This window comes from Colletotrichum fioriniae, assembly GCF_027942845.1.
Source record: "Colletotrichum fioriniae strain IMI 355084 chromosome Unknown scaffold_16, whole genome shotgun sequence".
In the NCBI taxonomy this organism is placed as follows: Eukaryota; Fungi; Ascomycota; class Sordariomycetes; order Glomerellales; family Glomerellaceae; genus Colletotrichum; species Colletotrichum fioriniae.
The window spans coordinates 36,075-57,882 of record NW_027076852.1 but is presented as its reverse complement, the minus strand read 5'-3'; the positions used below and the strand labels follow the sequence as shown (position 1 = coordinate 57,882).

Here is a 21,808-nt window from a genome sequence, read left to right as displayed (position 1 = left end):
AGCTGCGTCTTCTCTAGTGAGACTGTGAGTCTAGTCCCTGTGAACTGCTGTTCCGCCTTTTGATGGGCCCCGGGTTCGTGTAATTATTTCCCGTACGGGCCGGGGTGCTGCAATCGACGGGCGGTTTCAGATTGACCAAGTGCAATGTGATCCGGTATTTACAACCGCTTTATGGTCTGCTTTCTCTGCTTAATTAGTTGCCCCTGCTTTCTCCACGAAATCTCATCAAAACTTCTCGGCAGGGGGGAATGAGACAAGACTCCGTGTTGTCACTCAGAACAAATGTATGTACCGGGTAGATAATAGTAACTTATACTCCGTGTAGCCCAAATGTAATTCTATTCCAATCTTCATTCCAACTTCCACTGTCATCCTTTTTCGCACCACTGGCGGGTTGCTTTACACGGTCTTTACAGCTTCTCAATTCCAGCAAATCCAACCAGCAACGATGCATTTCTCTCGCTACCTGGCCCCGGCCGTCTTCGCGTCCGCCGCGGTCGCCGAAAAGACCTTTTGCGGTGCCCCCAACGACTATGAAGTCCTCATGGGCACCCCGTGGATCGTCTACTCGATGAACTACGCCTACCAGGCCATCAAGGGATCGGCCTGCACCGGCTACTACGGCACTTCAGGATCTGGCGATGCGCAACGAATCCAATGGAGCAGCATCTGGGACATTGATCCTACCTACCAAAAGGACGTCGTCAAGGGATACTCCTTCATCGGCCTGACCCAAAACCTCGAGACCAAGCTCAGCGACATTCAGAGCATCCCCAGCACCTACAGCTGGACTGTCTCCAACTCTTCGGCCTACAAGGGTAAGTTTGGTTTTTACCTTGCATCACGCTCAACCCGGTGGTGCTCGCATGTGCTAATCCAAGTACCAAAGGCAACGTCGTCTACGACTTCATGACCTCCGACACCAAAGGCGACAGCACGTCCAGCAACGCCCAGGAGCTCATGCTCTGGCTCCGCTGGGAAGGCGGACAGGTGCCCATTGGCTGGGCCGAGGGCCCAACGGCCACAATCGACGGGCTCTTTGGCAAGGACGGATGGAAGCTGTACCAGGGCAAGAACACCGATACCGGCATCACCGTGTCTTCGCTGCTTGCTCCCACTCAGTACGGCGACCTGGAGAAGGGCTCCTTCGAGGGAGACATCAAGGACTGGCTCCTTGCGCTCTCCAAGCAGGGCGTCTTTTCCGAGAGCACCTACGTCAATGTGGGAAATGCCGGACAAGAGCCGTACTGGGGCACCGTCACGTTCAACAACACGCTCGGCTTGAACATCAACCTTTGAGGTGAACGAAAGCCAGAGGGTATCTGCGTGAGACAACTACCGGCTTCGCTTCTTGTACAAATTCATCTACATTGTTCATAAATGCTTATAGCCATCTCGTACATGTTACTCCACTGTTTATGACCTCAAAAAGATGGTGCCACTCATGACCTTTGTGGCCGTTCCTCCAAGATGCAGCGTCTCCAGCTTTCGTGCACCATCCGTGCCCCGTCCAAGCTTCGCGTCAACGTAAATGTTGCTTCTTCGACCCATCTCGACTCCCTGCGTGATATCGAAGCTGAGGGAATCTTCAGACAGCTCGTACAAGCTCAGGTAGCTCGAGAGAGCGCAGGCAGCGCTACCCGTGGCAGGATCCTCCAGATCAGGTTCGATCAAACGGGTTCTGATCTTGTACACAACACGTCCATCGACTGTCTCGGCACCAAGTCGCACAAAGTAGTATCGCGAAATGAACGTCTCGCGCCAACCCTCGTCCAGAAGCTCCTGCTGCCGAAACTCCATGGGCCCCATCTTTGCCGACGCCAACGATGCCAGCGAGGGCAGCTCAACGAGGGCAAACGTCATGCCGTTCACAATGCTAAAGACGGGCGCTTCGGCCTCTGCAGCGGCAAGTTCTGTCGTCGCATTGCTGTAGGGCCCAGGCCCGAGGTCCTTCAGCCGCTTCTGGTGAAGATGGGTGTTGTGCGGGATGGCGGCCCGTACGGACTCGGCCCCGGTTTCTTCGATCTCAATGGGCCCGGCCTTTGCAATCAGCTTCTTGACGCCGCGGGACTTGAGAAAGATGGCCGTGCCGACGGTGGGGTGACCTGCAAAGGGAAGCTCCGCGGTCGGCGTGAAAATATCGAAGCGGCGCTCCGTAGATGCGGGGTCGTCGACTTCGTGCACAAAGGTCGTCTCCGAGTAGTTGAACTCTCTGGCAATGGCTTGCTTCTGCTCCTGCGTCAGGGTTGTTGAGGCCGGGATTGTGACAATGGCTAGAGGGTTGCCCTCAAAGGGCTTGTCCGTGAAGACGTCGACGGTGGTGTAGGGGAGCTCCATCGATCTGTCGTTGAAGGGCGGACGGCTAAGATGGTAGACACAAATGAAGTATGCCAACAGGGCTCGAACGACAGATAGAATGGGCCCACGTTCATACGGGCTGTCTAAATAGTGAATCTGGTGAGCGATATATGAGTCACTTGCTGGATTCTAAGGCCTGGTTGAGACGGAATTGGTTTATTAAGCAGCAATTGCGAATTCATCGGTAAACACTTATTCGGCGTAGCCCGCGCCTTATGCGCCCTTCGCCGACAGACGTCCCCACTCCTCGGCCCCTCATCCTGGCGATTCACGGAGTCCACATTCGCGCTTCAACAATGATTCCAACACCTCCTCGAGTTCGAGTATGGCCATGTAGTGATGGTGGACTGTCTGTGTTGCGACCATATACATCTGACAAGCGCTAATATACAAAATGTAGCATAAGGAACTACAAGTTTCCTCCATAATTCTCACCATTTTCCACGTCAGTTCAAGTAAAGTTGGAGCATCAATACAGGATCTTAGTACTCAACCATGACGACCACACGCAGAAGCGTATATATCAATCATGAGACGGGACCCATCAAACCTGCCTCCGATACATCTCTCGCACAGGCATTCCACCAGCAGCTACCCGCCTTCGCCAGAACCCCTCTTATTTCACTCGAGGATATCGCCCAGGAACTAGGCGTGAGAGCCGTCTACATCAAAGACGAGAGCAACAGACTAGGACTACCGTCCTTCAAGATTCTGGGTGCATCATGGGGAACTTACCGCGCCATCACAACTGAGCTGCACTTGCCCGCCGACACACACCTCAACGATGTCGCAAAGGCCGCCCAGACAAACAACCTCTCTCTCTATGCAGCTACGGAGGGAAACCATGGTAGAGCCGTTGCGGCCATGGCCAGAATTCTAGGCATTCCTGCGCAAATCTACGTTCCGAGCAGTGTTGATAGTGAGGCAGTCACCAACATCGCTTCCGAGGGCGCCAAAGTCATCGTGAGCAATTCCCACTATGACGACGCTGTCTTGGAGGCTTGGCAAGCGTCAAAGTCAGTCAAGGGCGGTCTTCTGATCCAGGACAATGCCTTCGCGGGGTACGAGCAGATTCCTGCTTGGGATCGTCGTGGGCTACTCTACTCTCATTCGCGAAGCCGAGCAGCAGGTGGCCGACTACGGGCTGAAGCCGACATTGATGGTGACCCCAGTCGGCGTTGGATCTCTGGCGCATGCCGTTGTGTCTCACTGCAAGTCTGAGGAACGACACTGTGCAGTCCTATCAGTCGAGCCCGATACCGCTCCATGTCTCTGGACGAGCCTGACGGCCGGTAAGCCAGTGACGGTTCATACCTCGAGAACCATCATGGAAGGGCTCAACTGCGGTACTGTCTCTCTGACGGCGTTTGATGATCTGTGTGTAGGCATCGATGCCAGTGCCACAGTCTCGGACTTTGAAGCTCATGAGGCCGTGAAGTATCTCCAGATGAAGGGGGTGAAGAGCGGGCCGTGTGGTGGTGCTACTGTCGCAGCGTTCCGACGGCTTGCCCAAGTGAGCCCACGGCCAACCTATCTTTCCAAAGACGCCGTAGTGGTATTACTGAACACAGAGGGTCCACGAAACTACAAGATCCCCTTGGACGTGTCCACGGATGACCCCGTCACGTTGACGCAGATCCTCACGTCCATCGACTCTTCCAACCCCGACCTATCCAAGGCTTCAGGTGCCGGCGAGGGCGAGATTGCCCACTACGTTTCTGCGTGGTTGCAACATCGCAACTTTGAAGCGCACTGGCTGGAAGAGAGGCGAGGCCGACCTTCCGTGGTCGGCGTGCTCCGTGGATCAGGAGGGGGAAATCAATCATGCTCAACGGGCATGTTGACACCGTCAGCCTGTCGAGTTACTCGCCCAACTTGGATCCTTTGAGCGGGGAACTCAAGTCGGACGGCGGAGGACGAATCTATGGTCGTGGGAGCGCGGACATGAAGGCAGGGCTAGCAGCTGCCATGGCGTCAATGGCCCGGTGCAGCTCTAAATCGAGCCCTCCCCTACGAGGTGATGTGATTCTCGCCGCAGTCGCCGACGAGGAGAACTTCTCCATAGGCACAGAAGAGGTCATCAAGGCCGGATGGAGGGCCGACGCCGCCATCATACCGGAACCAACCAACCAGGAGATGGCGATCGCTCATAAGGGATTCATTTGGGTTGAAATCGACATACTCGGCGTCGCGGCCCATGGATCTAAGCCTGAGGATGGTGTAGATGCCATTCTACTCGCTGGTGCCGTGCAGACGGCACTCCTTGAGTACTCAAAGTCACTTCCCTCCGATCCTCGGCTGGGAAAGGCATCTTTGCATGCCGGTCTCATTCAGGGCGGCGAGGAGCCTTCCAGCTATCCGGAACGCTGCACTTTGACAGTTGAGTTTCGGACCGTTCCAGCACAGACTAAGAAGAGTATTCTTGAGGATATTGAGAGCATCTTATCCAGCATCGCCAAGTCCAATCCGGATTTCAAATATGCTGCTCCTCGAATGACCTTCTCACGGCCCTCGCTTGGGCAAAGCCCGGACGATGAGTTCATCAAGACCTTCGTCTCTGCTACCTCGAAGTGTCTAGGTAAGGCGCAAGAACCTGTTGCATGTTCCTTTTGGTGCGACGCTGCATTGTTGAACGCGATTAGTATCTCATCGGTTGTCTATGGCCCCAAAAGTTTTGGGATCCACGGCAAGGAGGAATGGGTGAGCGTGTCGAGCATTCGGGAAGTGGCATCAGTGATGGAGACTGTGATTCGAGACTTTTGCGCTTAGACACCGGCTCTGGACTACAGATAGGTCAAATGTCGACAAATGAAGGCGAAATGGGTACAATTGCGTGTGCTATCCGAGTCTATTGCTCAATGGCTCTTGGATATCTCGATCAACAAGCATTTCCTTGTCACCTCAGGGCTCTCGCTAGCTCAATTCCCTCGTAGCTTTCAGAGTTTCTCAATGTGTGTCTCTGTGTCCCCTGCGTAATCTCATCCATTGCGTTGTATCCAATCTCAGTCTCGCGAGCTCTCATGGCGGAGTTGGGAGTCGTCGATGGCCCCATGGCAAGCAAAACATTCCGGTTCGTCTCTTCTTCTATCTTCCTTCCCTCCTCTAGAGTGTTCATGCCAATCTCTGTTGGGAAGGCACTCTGTCCATCCGACTTCAAGTATCCATTTCTCTCATCCGATCTCGTCGTTGCATACATCTCCGTGAAAAGTACTCGTAGAACGGGGATAGATGACGCAACGATTGTGACGTTGATCTCGGCTTGTCCCCATATAAAGAGCAGAGAAAGGCGATCTGTAAAATAATTAGAGAGAACCAAACACCAGGACAATATCTTGATGCTCACAGGGTATATCTGCGCCTTCGGCAATAGTCACTATCTTGATGACCTTGATGACCCCGACTAACCCTGCAATGACCCCGAGGCTCATAGCTACAGCAACACCGATCTTTTCATGGCGCTTCAGGGCTAGTTTCCATATCATCGGCCATGGGAGCAAAGACAAGATGAAGTCAACCAGTGCTGAGTATGCTGAATCATAAGTTAACTTGCTGTTTAAAAAAAATTCAGCTCAGTCAATCCGGTGCTCACCATTCGATACCATGTGCATAATGACCGAATCCTCCACTCGCCAGCAGGATCCAGGTAAAACAGCTTCATAAGAGTCCGACGGTCTGTCGCAGGCCGCTTTCCATGCGACAACAGCGCTAGTTGCCAAGACTGCGTTCATGGATAAGATCAGGAACCAAATGAAAACCTTAAGTTTCCCAGACGCAATGCGCAACATCGTGACTGCAAAGGACGTTTTGCTGAGGGCCAAGGCGACCTTGTTCATGACGACGTTGACAGACGACAGAGTGAAGATATGGGCTGAGAAATCTAGCGACTTTCCAAACCCGAGTCTCATAAGCTCTGTGGTGAGAGACGTCGAGACTAGCAGGAATATCTTCAGAGTTCAATCGTCAGCAATGAAAGCTCTTCCAACGGTCCAACAAAGCCCCTTACCCAAGACGCCACCAAGAGATAGTCATCTGTCCACAAGCCGCGGGATCTGATCTTCTTGCAGTAGACACGACAGAACAGAAAAACCGTCGATACCGAAATCATGGCCCATATCGAAGCGACGACCCTAGGCGCGGGGTCTTTTGAAACGTCAATCACGAATGGCGCCGTAGAAGAGACGTTTCGATTTGAAAGGCCTGCAAGAATCTTCGAGCTCATTGTGCGGAGATACGTGAGGATGCTGGAGAAAACAAAGAAGGCAGACCGGAAACTTTTCACGCCAATGGTTTTCGCGGTTGGGGCTCATCTTAGATTAAAAAGGCAGATTTTCCGCTTCCGATGAAGATGTGAAGTCTTTTCGGGAAAAAGAAACAGCTTCCCTTCCACTACCCCATCACACGTCAGGGCCGAAGCTCAAAAATAAAGAATACAGAAGACGCCATCCGGCAACATGTTTTGAGGCAACCGAGCGAACTCTTGGATCATGTTCGCGTAGGGGGCCAGGCCTCGGTGAATCAATGCAAGGATGCCACTCACATTAAAAAAGAAATACTATCCCAAACTCTGGGATAACAATCCTCGGTCGCCCCGCACGATGTGAGTGATCATTGGCCACCACAGTTATTTGAGTGACCAAGCCTCCCGACGGGGACTAGTCGATACTAGGGAAGCTGCGTGCATCACAAGCTTGACATCGAGTGTTTGATGCCATCTCGTCTCGGACTTCGAAGTGAAACCAGGTCTCGAGAAAACTAGAAGAAAATGACAGAAATTCCATCAAAGAGAGACCGTACTGGAGATGCTAGTCATCAATCATAAACGCGCTGGGATAGATTGTTGAGCGAGCTAACAAAGCTTTTCATCGGGCACTTCAGCCGAGATGCCATCATTGATTCCTGTTCTGTTAACTCGCTAATTGGTGATGAGATTCCCAGCGAGATCACGATATCGTAGAGATCCCGTAAGATTATCTGTTACTGTTGCCTTGCACTTATCAGCGTGATGAAGACGTCTTTTGGAGGGTTGCATGTCGCACCATCGAATCCTTGACGCATCTTTGGCAATGCGCTCAGGCAATTCAAGATCGCCCATATGGTTAACGAATCATCAGGACAAATAGCTTCCTTATACTTGCCGGGTAAGATCTTAGACTCGCATCTCATAGAAAGCCCCCCGGAAGCTCCGTCCCGGCACGTCGGTCTAGAATCTCGCTCTCCGCTGATGCCTTGCATCATGCTAGCTGCATGGCTAGTCTCAAGCTAGTCTTTTCTGGCCCTTCAGCTCTGACACACTATTCGCTGGCTCTTTGGAAGTTTTTGCAGGACTCGCAAAAGGAAGTTTTCGAGAATTGACCAACCACTCTGATCAGTGACCCTTGCAAGTCGCACACAGAGTTAGACACACCATGCTCGTTGGTCCGTAAAAAGTAGAGAAACGTCGAGAACGAGGAAGCCCAGTTGCTGGTCAATTGCCGCAATGTTCTCTCCGTCGTAGCAAAGCTTTTCACGTGATAAGTTGTGGACGAATTGTCACAGAATGGATGTTGTAGATTAAGAACTGGTCAATCGTCATGAGGTTGGTACCAAGTTTTTCTTTCGAGGCTTACTCAAGTACCGTGTTCTCTGGCGAAGTTGAGGGGTAAGCGAGGTCGACTCTGATCTTCTTGCAGTAAAGCGACTTGAGCGAAGCTACGGTTGTTGCTTGCATAGTACTAGGAAGAATATCTCAATTGATTGCAAGCTGGCTTGCAAATATGCTGTCTCTAGATGAGATACAGCTTCGTTAAGTTAGGACATTTCATGCGTTCAGATCTTTCGTCCGAAAGTGCGGAACCGAAGGACTTGGAGTCTCGGCCCCACTACGGAGTTGAGTGGGGTGTATTCTTTATCGATAAGCCAGGCGGGACCGAAGCTGGCGGTAATCGTCGGCAGAATATTAGCTGTCTGAATTGACTCTCGAGTTTCTCTAGAATCTCCCAAATGCACGTCTCGAACCACGAATTTTCAATAGTATACCCAAATGCTACTTTGCTTACGTCGCACGTGGGCACGATGTCCTCCCTCAAAGTGTCTAGTGCAGACACCCGGTAGACGTACTGCCGCAACCAAAACCACGATCGCCCAATCCGTTCTGAAGGAGACAACCCCGACGGCGTCAAGGTTAGCGGAAACGGGACTTTGGTCGATGCCATCACGGTCCAAGAAAGCGGAAAAGGGCAGTCCTGATGCAAAAAAAGTCAAGGCGAAGAAAAAGGCAAAGGGCGACAAGTCGCGGGTCAATGTCGTAGACGAAAAGCTGTGCGGTGCGTTCATAATGTCCGTACCCAGTCGCATTACAGACCAAGACGCTAATTGGGGCTGCCACCAGACGATATCCTCAAATACATAGGTCCTACACTCGAAAGACATGTTGGCTGCGACTTGGTTGACATCAATCCGGGCGCTGGCGTCTGGAGTCGCAAGCTCTCAGAGGTCCTCCAGCCGCGCACCCATATCCTCATGGAACCCGACGAGGATGTTTACCGACCCTTCCTTGAGCCTCTGCTCGAGAATCCAAATACACAAATGATACCACAATCCGGAATCCTTTGGAACGAACTGAACGAGGTGCTCGGCCACATCCAGAACCAGGTCCCTCAGCCAAGGGGCCCCGACATCGAGCCTACGCGCAACGACACCCTCCTCGTGACGGCGAACCTCTCCTTCTTCCCCAAGAAACGTTATCGAAACTTTGATAGCGTCGCCGCGATGGTGCTCTTTCAGCTCATTAGTAGTATCCGCACCGGCACACTTTTCCAAAAATACGGCCTCGTGCGCATGCTGGTGTGGGCCAACAACGACGATCAGCGCTCGTTCCTGGCAAGGAACATTCAAGGGCGGCGCAAGTCGGCGATTGAGGCCGAGTTTGCGTGCGAGTGGCTCGGCGTAGTGGCCGGCACGGAGGCGCATTCGAATTCGGACTCCAAGAGAGACGTCTGGCACGTTCGCGATCGATGGATCGATATCGACAGCACAAGGGACGCACTAGAAAGGATGAAAAAGAATGGGCTGGAGATGCCAGAGGGACGAAAGTTGGAGTCTACAGCGCAGGCCGAACGAGGAGCTATCGGCCCTGAGCGCCACGCAGGCGTACAAACGCCGCATCTCAGCCGGCCCTACATAGCGGAGCTGAAGCAACTCGAAGACGAGTTGGCGGCCGGCACCATGGACACGTCGAATACATCAAAGTCTTTCAAGCGCCTCAAATTCCTGCGGCACACACTAAAAACACAAGAGGAAGACGCCGAGAGCAACACGGCCCTCTTAGCGGAGATGTACGAGCTCAGCCGACTGCGTGCGACCAAGGCTGTCCCAGACGCGGAACTGAGCGAGCGCGAACAGGCGTGGGAGGCCAAGGTCTCGTCGATGGGGAAGAACTTCCTCATTGACTTCCGCGTCATCCGGGACAACTTGCACATCTTCCGGCAAGACCCGCCGGTGATGCTTTGGGACAGGCGACCCTACGAGCCGCTCGCCGTCAACCCCGACGAGTTCTTCCCCAACGTCGAGTGTTGTCTATTGGACATACAGCCCAAGGCGATGTATCCGCTCCTCCGACAGTCCGGTCCGGGCACCTCGCGAGCGGGCGACATGTTTGAACTGTTCCGGAGTTCCATGCTGGCTCAGGGCTTGGAGCCCGTCAGCAAGTCTTTGGAGCGCATCTGGCCCGGGGCGGCGGAGGGCATCTTGCCGCACTGTCCCAGCCTGCGGGACCCGGACCAGGGCGGACTGACTGGAACGGGGCACGCGGAGCTCTGTTCTAGAGTCCTGAGCGAGAAGCAGTGGATGGAGCTGATGGAGGCCTTCATGGCGTGGCCGTTCCGGCCAACGTACGAGGAGATGATTGGGCGATTGGCGGACGACATTGAGCCCGCCGACGATGATCACAACGCCGGCGGCAGCAGTATGTCGACGGATGCGGCATTGGCGTAAGAGGCTCCATGAGAGAAAGCAGGCATAGAAAGCAGGCATAGAAAGCAGGCATAGAAAGCAGGCACATCGTGCTGCCATGGCCTATGGTATCGGCTGGGGCCGCGGGCAGCACTCAAGATTCACTAAACATGTATAACTAGTAGACCCCTCTGTATCCTGTATCGTGTATATCGTAGGCTGCCTCCATCTGGTATATTAGTGTACTATCATAATGTATGAAAATTCACAAGAAAGAAACGCGGAGGTGATACGGAGTATCCTGATAGGTTGTGTCCCGATCACACATTGACGGTAGATGGACATAACAAGGCCAACCACGCTCATTTCCAGTCCTTGCCACGTGGAATCGAATAAAGACGAGAATATTCGGCTCTTAGATAGTTTCATTACCGCGTGGCCCAAATTTGGCCTGGAGTGTCGGGTTGCATTCGCTCCATGTCACGACCAAGATTGAAACGACCTTCGTCCGCAGTCATCGCCTGGAAACGGTATATTTGAAGCACATTGCATATCTGCCTTGATGCATCTAGAAACGGCCGAAGCATGCAAAATCAACCGTGCAGGTCAATGTCAGGGGTCCAGGGTCGGGAAGCACCCAGAACACCGCTCGGGAAGAAGTGCAAGGGATGCATGGTGAGCCGCGATGAGGCAGGGTGGGGGGTGCGTAAGCCGCGTCGCGGGTGAAGAGCGGTTGAGGGCCAGATAGATGGACAATGACGACACTGGACAGCACTGGACGGGGATGAGCTTGTTCGAGCTTTTGAACAGTGAAAACAGAACTCTGAGGCTTCTCATAGCGTTGTCTGAGACTGGGAAACAGCGAGAAGATGGTTTGATGAAGGCTTGCGCAAATATATGGGGAATCGTGTGCCATCTCTGCCAGAGTGTGATTGCAATGTGTGGGACGAGCAGATTCTTCAAAAGTTCAAGAGGCTATGCTCTCAGTTTCCTGATTATGTCTTATTACGAGTATACGCGTCCGCCGTACATGCCACTCTTTGTTGGTTTACTTTTGGTTCATGATTCGCGGATAGACAGATGATCGACATGGGATGAAAGTGGTCACTGGTAGCACTGTAGCACATACAACCCGACACGCGTGCCTTTCCAACGTTGCAGACCCATCCCACGTGGGGTTTCGAGGGGATGGGGAATAGCCGCACTCGGTTTCTCATCACCTCATACAACAGTGAGATGACAAAGACACTTCAAGGACGGATGTTCAGGTGATGAACCAATTACTGAAGAATCAGAACTGGGGATGAAAGGTGGAGTCTTGTCCCTTTGTTACATCTCAATTGGGGTGGGACAAGTCCCGTTCTCATCTCTCATCTCTCATCTCCCATTGCCATCCGTCCATGACTCCATCCAACGGCGCCCTCTCCTAATGTTGTCAATAGCCACAGCCACAGCTGAGGGCCCGCCTACGTAATGACGTGAGGTGGTGTACATGTGATTATGTACCATCTCGAGAGTCGACGGATACTCATTCAGAGATGTATGAGCAGACTGCAGATACGTGTCCTCAATATATGTCCAGCGTCCAGACTCATAGGCATTCGCATTAAAGACAGATTCGTTAGGACAATGCATTGGAGAAGAGACATACTACGTATAACACAGTCGTGACGGTGTATGTGAGGGCCGATGCGCTCAGGGGTTGAGTCGCACGGCAGGACTGCATTCTGTGTACATGCTGGATCGTCGGCCCCCCTGCCTGTCAGTCTTAGCGCTAGAAGAATCGCTAGCTCAGGAGCTTAGCACCAATACCGAGCGCCGGGCAGCACGTTGCCCCTTGGACTAGCAGAGGTGGCGCGCGCGCCGAAGCTGGGAGAGGTCTCGTGGCTTCAGATACAGACACACTTGTTCTCGATTGAGATGAGACATGCTGTAGTTTTGACTTGGCGTTGATGGCGAGAGGCCACCATCTATCTCGGTACCTTAGCCCTTACGCAGTACTCCGTACAAATAGCGCGACTCTCCTTCCCGCAACCCCTTACCCCTGGGCCCTGGCGACTGACTGACGGTTCTTTGTCTGAATGTTTCATGTTTTCTCTGGAATGCATAGCAACGGTTTTTGCTGTGCTTCTTCAAGCGTCCAGAGACCGCCCGACATAGTCTTTGTGTAAAATACAGAAACTGGATGCGACGTTGAAGAGGACTTCAAGGTGATTGCTGTCTTCAAGAAATCTGTACCTGAGGTAGTCTACCAGTACTTTGCGGTAGGTACGTATCTAGTAGTCGTGATCAGCAAGTGAAAGTATTCCATACTTAGTTGGTCATGCACCAAGGTAGATTCGAATATGTAGCTATTTATGAGGGTGAACTAGACCCCTATTTATTGTTCACCAATTATGTGGTCGTGACACACATAACGGTACCTGGATGGCGGCCCCTTTTCGCCGTTTTCACTTCCACTAAGGACAAGGCTAAGGCTAAGGTAAGGAAGGTACCTCGGAATCCCGTCATGTCAGTAGTAATAGGTAAGGTAGTTTGTTTCTTCTCTACTCGCCAGCACCCGTCGTTGAGACAACTGCCTACCAGGTCAGAACTTCTGCTACTAACTGAGGTGTTATTTAACCTCTGAAACTGTCCATTAGGAGAAAGCAAGTCAACTGCCGACGAACCGAAAGACTAAAGTGGCTCAATTTGAATCCGCTACCTGCCACGAAACCAAGTAAGGTACCAAAGACCACGGCTCCGGAGTCTGGACTGCAGCGAGACACAGGACCGAGTGAAAGCAAGCCCATTCAAGAAAAAGAAATGAAAAGATAATAGAACCAAACCACGCATACATTACCTTCACTCCGTCCAGAGTGTCATCTGTCCAACCTTGGGATCTCCCATGCTTACTTGAAACTTGTCTGGGCGTCACCTTCTTCCAAGTTCCCCCACCCGCACAGCCCACGGTCCACAATCCCGCAGCCCAAGCGCTCGGCAGCATCTACGCAGTAGAATCCACAGCATCACCATACTCATCATCAGCAGCATCAACATTCGGACCTGCGTCAAGCATCTGCAGCCCCCGTTCGAGCGCATACCTACCGCCCCCAGCGGAATCTTCTAATTCTCTCCCGACAACCATCAGCTTCTCCAGCCAGCTTCCTCCGATTGACCTGGATCCCTCCTCTTTCCCGTCCTACCGTATTCCGACCGTCTCAATCCATCCCATCCCGTCCCATCCGACCTCACGGATATCCACACCTCCAATTGCGCAGTCCACATTGGCACATACGCAGAACGGATACTCCGTAACACCGCCCACCCATCCACCTGCCTCAGACATCATAGGTAGCTGCTACCTTGCCCCGTACCTCAGATCAGCATCTCCACGTTCGCCCATCTCACTTTGAGGTTTGCTGTCACTGCGCCTTCCCATCTGCCGTACTCTGCGTACTCTGCGTACTCCCGCATCCCTATCCGAACAAACAACCGCTGTCCCCGTATCTTGGTCCAGTCTGCCGACGAATACAGCACCGACTTCCAGTCATCATCCGTTGGTACTGGAGTCCCCACAAACCAGTCCTGTGCGCGAAGCCGCCTCTTCCCTGTTCCGACTTCCAATCTCGACCTTCTCGACCTTCTCGACCTTCAATCCCCCTTCGATGGCACTGTTCTAACCAGCGACCCGTCTTCCCCCTTCAGCAGTTCTTCTTTTGCTTCTTCTTTCGTCATTCCTTACCTTTCTTCTTTCTCCAACCAATCCCGTTTGACTCGGTCGGCTTTCTCCATCTTTGTAATATCTCTTGTTCGAACTGTCTGTCGAGCTTCGCACCGTTAGGCCCTTTGCATCCCCGTCCACCATCTCGAATCGTGTCTCGCGATTCCGACTGCAGGACCCGACCGGCCGACAATCAAGCTCCTGCTCTCTCCGCGTCGAGTACTCCTCTCTCCTGCTCTCGATCGCGGTCTTGCACAGCTGCTCGACAGTTGAACTGGGCTGGCTGAGCCGGCCGCCAGGCCTCCTTCATCCGATATTCGAACCACCCTTCCACTCGAGTCCATCAACTACCCCCCCGAGGACCGACTTGCGACGATATCCTATCTCTCTACTCCTTCCCTCGACTCCGCGACCAACATACACCATGGTGAAGCTCATTCCACCATCATTTCCGCCCCGGCGGCCTTCGAGCTTCCTCCGCTACGCCGCCGCCGTCATCTTTTTTGTGGCTCTCTTCTATTACTTCGACCCGCGATACCCAAGAGAACCTCTGACACAGCTTCAACCAGAGAAGCCAAAGCAGCCCCCGCAAATACCAGACCCAGTGGCTCCAGCAAAGGTTGACGATGCCGGAAAGCCGACCGCTCAAGCCGAGACGACACCGATACCTCCGAAAGCCGATCAAGCATCGTCGGCAGCTAAACCTCCATCATCAGCAGATACCAAGGTCGAAGGCGGTATCGATCCGTCAAAAGGGCATCCCATAGATTCCCTGATCAAAGAGGCCGACGAAACGTTTGATAAGTTGTTGGAGAAGGAAACCAAGACGCTGCCCGCCGCGGCCAAGGCCTATCGCGAGCGACGTGGTCGCCACCCTCCGCCGGGCTTTGACGCGTGGTTCCAATTTGCCCAGGACCGCAAGGCTGTCATTGTGGAGGACTTTTTCGACCAGATCTACCATGATCTTAAACCGTTCTGGGGCCTCGAGCCATCGCGCATCCGAAAAGAGGCGGCCGAATGGGAGATGGTGATCAAGGTGCGCAAGGGACGAGCCACCCGTGTGAGCGACTGGTTCTGGACTATCCACTGGACAAACATGCTCAAGACGATCGAGCACCTGTTACCTGACATGGACATTGCCCTGAATCCGATGGACGAGCCGCGCATGGTGGTGCCTTTTGAGGATATGGAGCAGCATTTAAGAGACGCCGCCCTGACGGAAGGAATGCCCGAGCCGAAAAAGGTCATGAACACATTCCAGGCCCTGCCTAGCAACAAAAAGGAGCTCGACCGCAACGTCAAGGTCAAGAGCAAGCACTGGGACAAAGTTACGAGTATGTGTGCCCTGCCAACTTCTCGTCTACCGTAGCACCTACTCTTGATGGGACAAACTACACTACACCCTAATACTGACATTCGCCTGCAGAACAGTACTGGCTCATTGCCCGCCGTGGTTGCCCTCCTGACAGCCCTGCCCGACTGGCAAAGACGCAAAGAACCTTTAACCATGCCCCCGCCGTCTCGACAAAGTATGCCAAGCCCCATATGCGCGACGGTTTTGTCTCCAACTACACTCTCTCGACCCATATCTGTCACCAACCCGACCTGCAAGGCCTCAATGGCATCTTCATCGAGCCCCTCAGTACAGCAGCCACGCCTGTGCTGTTCCCAATGTTTGGCGGTTCCAAGCTGGCTGTCAACAACGAGATCCTCCTTCCTGCGGCCATGTACTGGACAGAGGAAGAAAGGTTCAGTGGCGGTGGGTACCACGGGGGTCGTTGGAACAAGAAGAAGGACGCGGTGCTTTGGCGCGGCGTCGCAACGGGTGGGCGCAACCGCGTGGATAACTGGCAAGGGTTCCAGCGCCACCGGTTCGTGGCCATGAACAACGCTACTAAGGTTACGGGCGCCGAAGACGGCACGATGGACCCAATCAACTTTTCTCTGCCTGATAAGATGTACAACATTGCAGCGCAGGCGGTGGGTGGGCTGGGCGACTGGATCAAGTCGTGGGCCAATGTCGGGTTCACGGATCTCATGTGTGAGCCCGAGGGCAAGGCAGGAACGTGCAACTACACGAGCCCCTACTTCAATATCACTGAGGGCGTAATGCTCTCCGAGATGTACGACAACAAGTATCTTCCCGACGTGGACGGCAACAGCTTTTCGGGTCGGTACCTCGCATTCCTCGGCAGCACGAGTCTCCCCATCAAGTCGACGCTTTGGCGGGAATGGCACGACAGCCGCCTCGTGGCATGGAAGCATTTTGTGCCGATGGACACGCGGTATAATGAATATTACGGCATCATGGAATACTTTATGGGATACGGTGACGAGAGGCCGGGCCATGACGCCGAGGCGGAGAAGATTGCCATGGCGGGGAAGGCGTGGGCCGAGAAGGCGCTGCGCAAGGAAGACATGCAGATATACACTCTGCGGCTGCTTCTCGAGTACGCGCGCGTCACGGACGAAAGGAGAGAGAGGATGGGCTGGGTGCATGATTTGCTGGCGGAGCAGACATCCAGTTGAGAGCGATTGGAGGCAGAAAGGATCGTTGTTCTTTGTCGCATGGATACCACACTGCGGGATATGGGAACTCAAAAAGGGCATGGCGTTATTTTGACTCTATTACAGTGTTTTAGTCCGTCTTCTCGGGGAGTTTTTGGTGTAACTCGCAAGGGCTCAACTTGCCAGCTTTATTTTTGGGTGTTCAGAGAACCGTCTACGAATCCTACTGGGATTCTCTCGGACGGAAGAATGAGGAAGCATGAGATCAACATCATTCTAGGCATATCATAGGGCTTGTATGCTGTGCATAGCGACTAGTACCTATCACTACCATGTTTAGCGGCGCATCAAAGTGCCATGTGCAAGTGAATGTGAGGGTGGTATTGGATGTTGTGAAAGTGTCGGGTGTAGGTTCCGACCAAAGATCTACATGACATGAAAGAGGGATGGCTCGGTCATCGGAAGGCAATCCCGCAGACCGAAGACGACGACGTCTGCCGTGCGTTTCCGTACGTAGGCGAGCCGAGCGAGGTAAGGTACCTTGGGCATAGAGTAAAAATATCTTGAATCTTATCCTATTCTTTTCCCCCAGTCCCCGGCAGCTCAAGCAACGGGTCCGTGTACAGCAGCTTGAAGTCATTTGATCACTTTCACCAGACACACGTGGTGAGGATTGGAGACGCGGCTACGAGTCATAACCAAGTCCAATCCGCCTATTGTATTCGTTTGGGGGCAGACGATTACGCGATGATAAGGCAATTTCGAGACGAGAGAATGCGCCTCTTTTACGTAAAGCCAGGGAGCGTCCTTGCTTCGAGGCCTTCGGCAGGTGAGGGGTATAATCGGGAGAAAGAGAGACAACGGAGACGAGCAGATGAGAGTTCTTGTGCTACCAACCCCAAGCGCGGGAGCTAGCGGGTGACGGTGTCAACGTGCTTGGCTTGTTGATAGTTGAACCCATTTTTAGTCTCCAGAAGGAATCTATATCTGGGAATTGTGGACGGGGTTCGTTGAACTGGCCGGCGGGCGGGCTAGACCCCGGGTAATGGACGATGGAAGGACGTCATGCGGCCACCCCTGGGAACTGATTGATAACAAGAAATGTGAAAAAAGACAAGGTAGTCAAATGGGGGACGAGAATCTGAGGTGAGAACAAGTTGAGGGATGCCGGCCCGGGTACGAGTCGCAGAGGCTTTCAGTGTGAGATGAGAATCGAGATGCAGCAGCGGTGCGGGTCCGTGATGGGCAGGGCCCTGCTGTCCTGGAGGGTGACTCGTGGGAGGGGAGGAGGGCCTCAAACCGCAGTAGCAGAACTGTGACCTCGGATCTAGCACACATTGTACGTAATTGAGTGTACTCCGGATGTATCAGAGGTACAACACTTGACGGTCAGATAAGAGGAATGTCTGATAAGAGACAATACCAATCGATAAGGCAAGAAAGGTGCGAACCTCGGAAAATCGACACCTGGCTCTCTTTTAGTAGTACTGAAGTCACCCACCTTACCTCGACTTGAGTAAAGGTAGGTAAAGTGCAAGAAAGTCAGATAGGAGAAAAGAGAACATAATCGGGAAAATGGTTGCAGTACCTTCGATTGCGATGCCTTGGAAAGGATGGTGGTGGTGGTGGTCCGCATCACCCCCTCTTTCTCAACAAAAAAAGAGCAGAAAGTAATGAGAAAAAAAACTCTTTTTCTTTTCTCTGTCTCTCCCGTATTCCGAAAAGGCCGAGCTTCCGTCCGTGTTTTCTTGGTTGTGGTGTCGGGTGTGAGATTGTCATGCGCCTTCGCGTCGCCCTGCCATTAGGGAATATCACCAAGTCCCGGAGGCGGTGTTTGTAGTGAAGTGGACAGCGGACGTGGGCGACGGGCCTCTTTAAATAATGCCTCGCGCGTTTTTCCGCCGGGTCACCTGCCGTTAAGTGGCACACCTCCGGGCGCGCCAGACCCCTAAGTGCAGGTGCTCCAGCGGTGGTCCAGCGGGCCCCAGCGATATGCGGCGGGGGTCTGCCTCTTGCGGTCCTCTGGTTCCCTTCCCTTGCGGCGCTACGCCCGCCGACCGTGGGCCCCATAAGTGTCCGGGGCTCCACTGATGTTCCCCTAAGTGCAGGTCTACCCGTGGTGGGGATGTTCGGGGGTGGACCGTCCAACTTCGTGGAGGGCCCAAGGGAGGTTCAGGGGTCCGCAGCCTGGAACACGCTGGTGTCATTGCCGTCGCCGTCGCCGTCGCCGTCGCCGGGTCTTCAGGACGAGGTGTCTTGCATTCCTTCCATTCCTCAACTTTCCATTGTGTCCGGTAGCGTCACTGCCTTCGACACCACCCGTCCGTCCCACCTTCTAATTGTCTCTTTTTCCACAATCCACCCCGTCCCCGTCCTCGCTCTCGTCCTCGTTCCCCCCTTGGCTAGGAATGCGCGCGAATGCTTCCTTTCCCATCAGCCCTAGGCGCGCTAGCCATCCCATGACTGAGGCGGCCATGGTCATGGATGATGGCTGTACCTAGGGTAAGGTAGGGCACTTCGTGGCCCGGAGCACTTGGAGTCGCCGGTGACGGAAAGGCTTTAAACATACCTTACCTTGATTGCCCGTCTCCTGCTGATTCAAGACTCTATACATATAATACTCCCCAGCTTCTGCCCTCCTCTTTACCTCTTCTCCTTCTCTTCCTCCTCTTCTTCTTCACCCTAATTTCTCACCTTGATCACCCTCACATATCTTGTCTGAACCATTGTCGGCGCCACCATCGTCAACTCTCATCTACCACCAGACTACCCCCACCACCCGCAACAACAAAGTTCGCACCCGCGGCGCATCGCAACCATGGTCCAGAACACGTCAATGGTCACGTCCAAGTTCCTCAGCAACCCCGAGGACCTCGGCGTTGTTGCTGTTGGTTTCTCTGGCGGACAGGTAAGCATCGCCAACCTTCTCTACCCCACGCTTGGCCCGCCCCTCCAAGGCAATAGAGCAAGTAAACCTGACCCCTCGCTTCTACAGTGCAAGAAAGGCGTCGACGCCGCTCCCAAAGCCCTCATTGAGTCAGGCCTGCTCACCCAGCTCCGTGACGAGCTGGGCTACAAGCTCCACGGCGACGATGAGGTGCACCTCTACACCGACCTCGTACCCGCAGACGACCCTCCCTTCCGCAACATGAAGAACCCCAAGGCCGTGTCCTCCGTCACGGAGCGCATCGCCGATCAGGTCTACCAGCAATCGCGCCTCGGCCGCCTGACCCTGACCCTCGGCGGCGACCACAGCATTGCCATTGGCACAATTGCCGGCTCCGCAAAGGCTACCCGTGAGAGACTCGGCCGCGAGATTGCCGTCATCTGGGTCGATGCGCACGCCGACATCAACACCCCCGAGACGAGCGACAGCGGCAACGTCCACGGCATGCCCGTGGCTTTTGTCACTGGCTTGGCCAAGGAGTCTAGACCCGAGTACTTTGGCTGGCTCAAAGATGAGCACATGCTGAGCATCAAGAAGCTGGTGTATATTGGTCTGCGTGACGTGGATGCCGGCGAGAAGAGGATTCTGCGGGAGAATGGCATCAAGGCTTTCAGCATGTTTGACATTGACAGGTGGGTCACCCTCTCTCCCCTTGCACTTTTTTTCCGTTTGCAAAGACCGGTCCCGTATGGTATGGCCATGATAGACTTCTGACCGTTGTAACTGACATCGGCTTTCTATAGATATGGCATCGGACGCGTCATGGAGATGGCGCTGGCGCACATTGGCAACGATACCCCGATTCACTTGTCATTCGACGTTGACGCTTTGGACCCCATGTGGGCGCCGTCGACAGGTACGCCGGTCCGCGGCGGTCTTACGTTGAGAGAAGGTGACTACATCTGCGAGTGTGTGCACGAGACTGGCAGCCTTGTCGCGCTGGACCTGGTCGAGGTGAACCCGTCACTTGCGGCCGAGCAGGAGGGCGCGGCGTCTGAGACAGTAAGGGCTGGCTGCTCGCTTGTGCGTTGCGCCCTGGGAGAGTCATTGCTCTGAGTTGTTGGCTTGAGCGTGGGTAGGACAGAAAAGAAATGATACGAGGATGAAAGGTTTCTTCGACTTCTAGGAGAAGCTTGGTTGCAGATGGAGAACGGCGAGGAATGCCTATCGATGGTTGCAGGAACACAGGGAAGATTAACCGGAACACGAAGGCAGAGTGAATTTGGCGCGTAGCGCGATAGAAGACGGAACAAGTAGCTGGAGAAACTTGTTCCGGTTCAGACGCGGAGTTGAGGTAAACAGATACCAATGACTAGATTTTGAGCCCATGTTTTGATGTCATAATTGATGCTAGAAAGCATATAAGTTGGTAAGGCCAACAGCGATCCGCACATAGCTTTTGGCCAACGCTTGTAGCATGCAGGGCGTCCCCGTGGTTCGATTCCAAGGTCTCAACGGCAACACAGAGTTCAATTGGGTATAAAGACGTATGAAGAGACTGAAGTCGTGAGGCGGTTCAGGTGCATTCGTAGGTACCAGAGTCTTTTGAGCCTCGGAAACCGGGGCCATGGGTGGCTGGCAGAGCAGGTCCAATGCGGGCTCGGAGGACCCCACTTTCCTGCTCACCGACGGGATGTGTCGGCACCTAGCTAGCTTACCTAAGGCAAAGGAAGAGACGGAATCGGGATGCCTTCCATTCGCCCAGCCATCGCCATTTCCAAATAGAAGGAGAGATCAATTAAAGTACAAGGTACTTTAACTAAGGTAAGGTCCCTATTCCCTATTCGTAGATGAGAAAAGGAAGCTGGCTTGCCCAGTTACACTTTTCGAATCTACGATATACATATCATAGAAAACTTCTCGAATTGCGGCACCTTCCCCCCATCTTACCACAAGGTAACTACGGCGCAAATACGACATACTTTTTGGTTTGACGTGGCACCCTCCAAAACAGCCGCCGCACCAACGCCAGGGCAACCCACACCATCCATTCGATCCGTCGCAACCACGCATACCTTGCCTAGGGTACTGTACAGGAGTCAGGCCGAGTTCTACCTGATTGCGAGGCGCTCAAAAGACTGTTTCTGCTACCGTCCCTGCCCCTCTAATAAGACGAACTCTTTGGCACCCGACGAGACGAACCGAGCCCACTTTAGATTCCCGCTCGACGTAGAACAATCGACGCGATTGCCGCACGCGCATCGGCGATAGCATCCTGCCCAGCCTTGCCGAGCGACCATAACCCAGACCTTCGGTACCCAACGCTGCCCCATTGCGCCGTTCTTACGTTGCCATCGTCCCCGTCGCCCATCTCAGACAATTACGGAATCCACCTGGGGACCGAGAGCATCAAGCACGATCGA

The 21,808-nt window shown here is 53.6% G+C and overlaps 6 protein-coding genes across 6 annotated transcripts; 5 read left to right on the top strand and 1 right to left on the bottom strand.

Moving 5' to 3' along the window:
- Positions 1 to 448: 448 nt before the first annotated feature.
- N0V96_010891 (uncharacterized protein) lies at positions 449 to 1,299 on the top strand (the record flags this gene model as incomplete). Its single annotated transcript, XM_053195815.1, has 2 exons — positions 449 to 818; positions 890 to 1,299. 2 exons carry the CDS (start codon positions 449 to 451, stop codon positions 1,297 to 1,299), a joined length of 780 nt encoding a protein of 259 aa, XP_053046850.1.
- Positions 1,300 to 1,416: 117 nt separating this feature from the next.
- N0V96_010890 (uncharacterized protein) lies at positions 1,417 to 2,337 on the bottom strand (the record flags this gene model as incomplete). The annotated part of the gene is made up of 1 exon (XM_053195816.1): positions 1,417 to 2,337. One exon carries the CDS (start codon positions 2,335 to 2,337, stop codon positions 1,417 to 1,419), a length of 921 nt encoding a protein of 306 aa, XP_053046851.1.
- A 516-nt stretch (positions 2,338 to 2,853) lies between these two features.
- On the top strand, positions 2,854 to 5,127 carry N0V96_010889 (uncharacterized protein; the record flags this gene model as incomplete). Its single annotated transcript, XM_065759095.1, has 3 exons — positions 2,854 to 3,448; positions 3,477 to 4,206; positions 4,350 to 5,127. The coding sequence occupies 3 exons, from the start codon at positions 2,854 to 2,856 to the stop codon at positions 5,125 to 5,127; spliced, it is 2,103 nt and encodes a 700-aa protein (XP_065612193.1).
- Positions 5,128 to 8,542: 3,415 nt separating this feature from the next.
- N0V96_010888 (uncharacterized protein) lies at positions 8,543 to 10,329 on the top strand (the record flags this gene model as incomplete). The annotated part of the gene is made up of 2 exons (XM_065759094.1): positions 8,543 to 8,660; positions 8,726 to 10,329. 2 exons carry the CDS (start codon positions 8,543 to 8,545, stop codon positions 10,327 to 10,329), a joined length of 1,722 nt encoding a protein of 573 aa, XP_065612192.1.
- Positions 10,330 to 14,414: 4,085 nt separating this feature from the next.
- N0V96_010887 (uncharacterized protein) lies at positions 14,415 to 16,519 on the top strand (the record flags this gene model as incomplete). Its single annotated transcript, XM_053195820.1, has 2 exons — positions 14,415 to 15,324; positions 15,417 to 16,519. The coding sequence occupies 2 exons, from the start codon at positions 14,415 to 14,417 to the stop codon at positions 16,517 to 16,519; spliced, it is 2,013 nt and encodes a 670-aa protein (XP_053046855.1).
- Positions 16,520 to 19,316: 2,797 nt separating this feature from the next.
- CAR1 (Arginase, catabolizes arginine to ornithine and urea) lies at positions 19,317 to 20,501 on the top strand (the record flags this gene model as incomplete). The annotated part of the gene is made up of 3 exons (XM_053195821.1): positions 19,317 to 19,406; positions 19,494 to 20,077; positions 20,189 to 20,501. The coding sequence occupies 3 exons, from the start codon at positions 19,317 to 19,319 to the stop codon at positions 20,499 to 20,501; spliced, it is 987 nt and encodes a 328-aa protein (XP_053046856.1).
- Between the last annotated feature and the right edge of the window lie 1,307 nt (positions 20,502 to 21,808).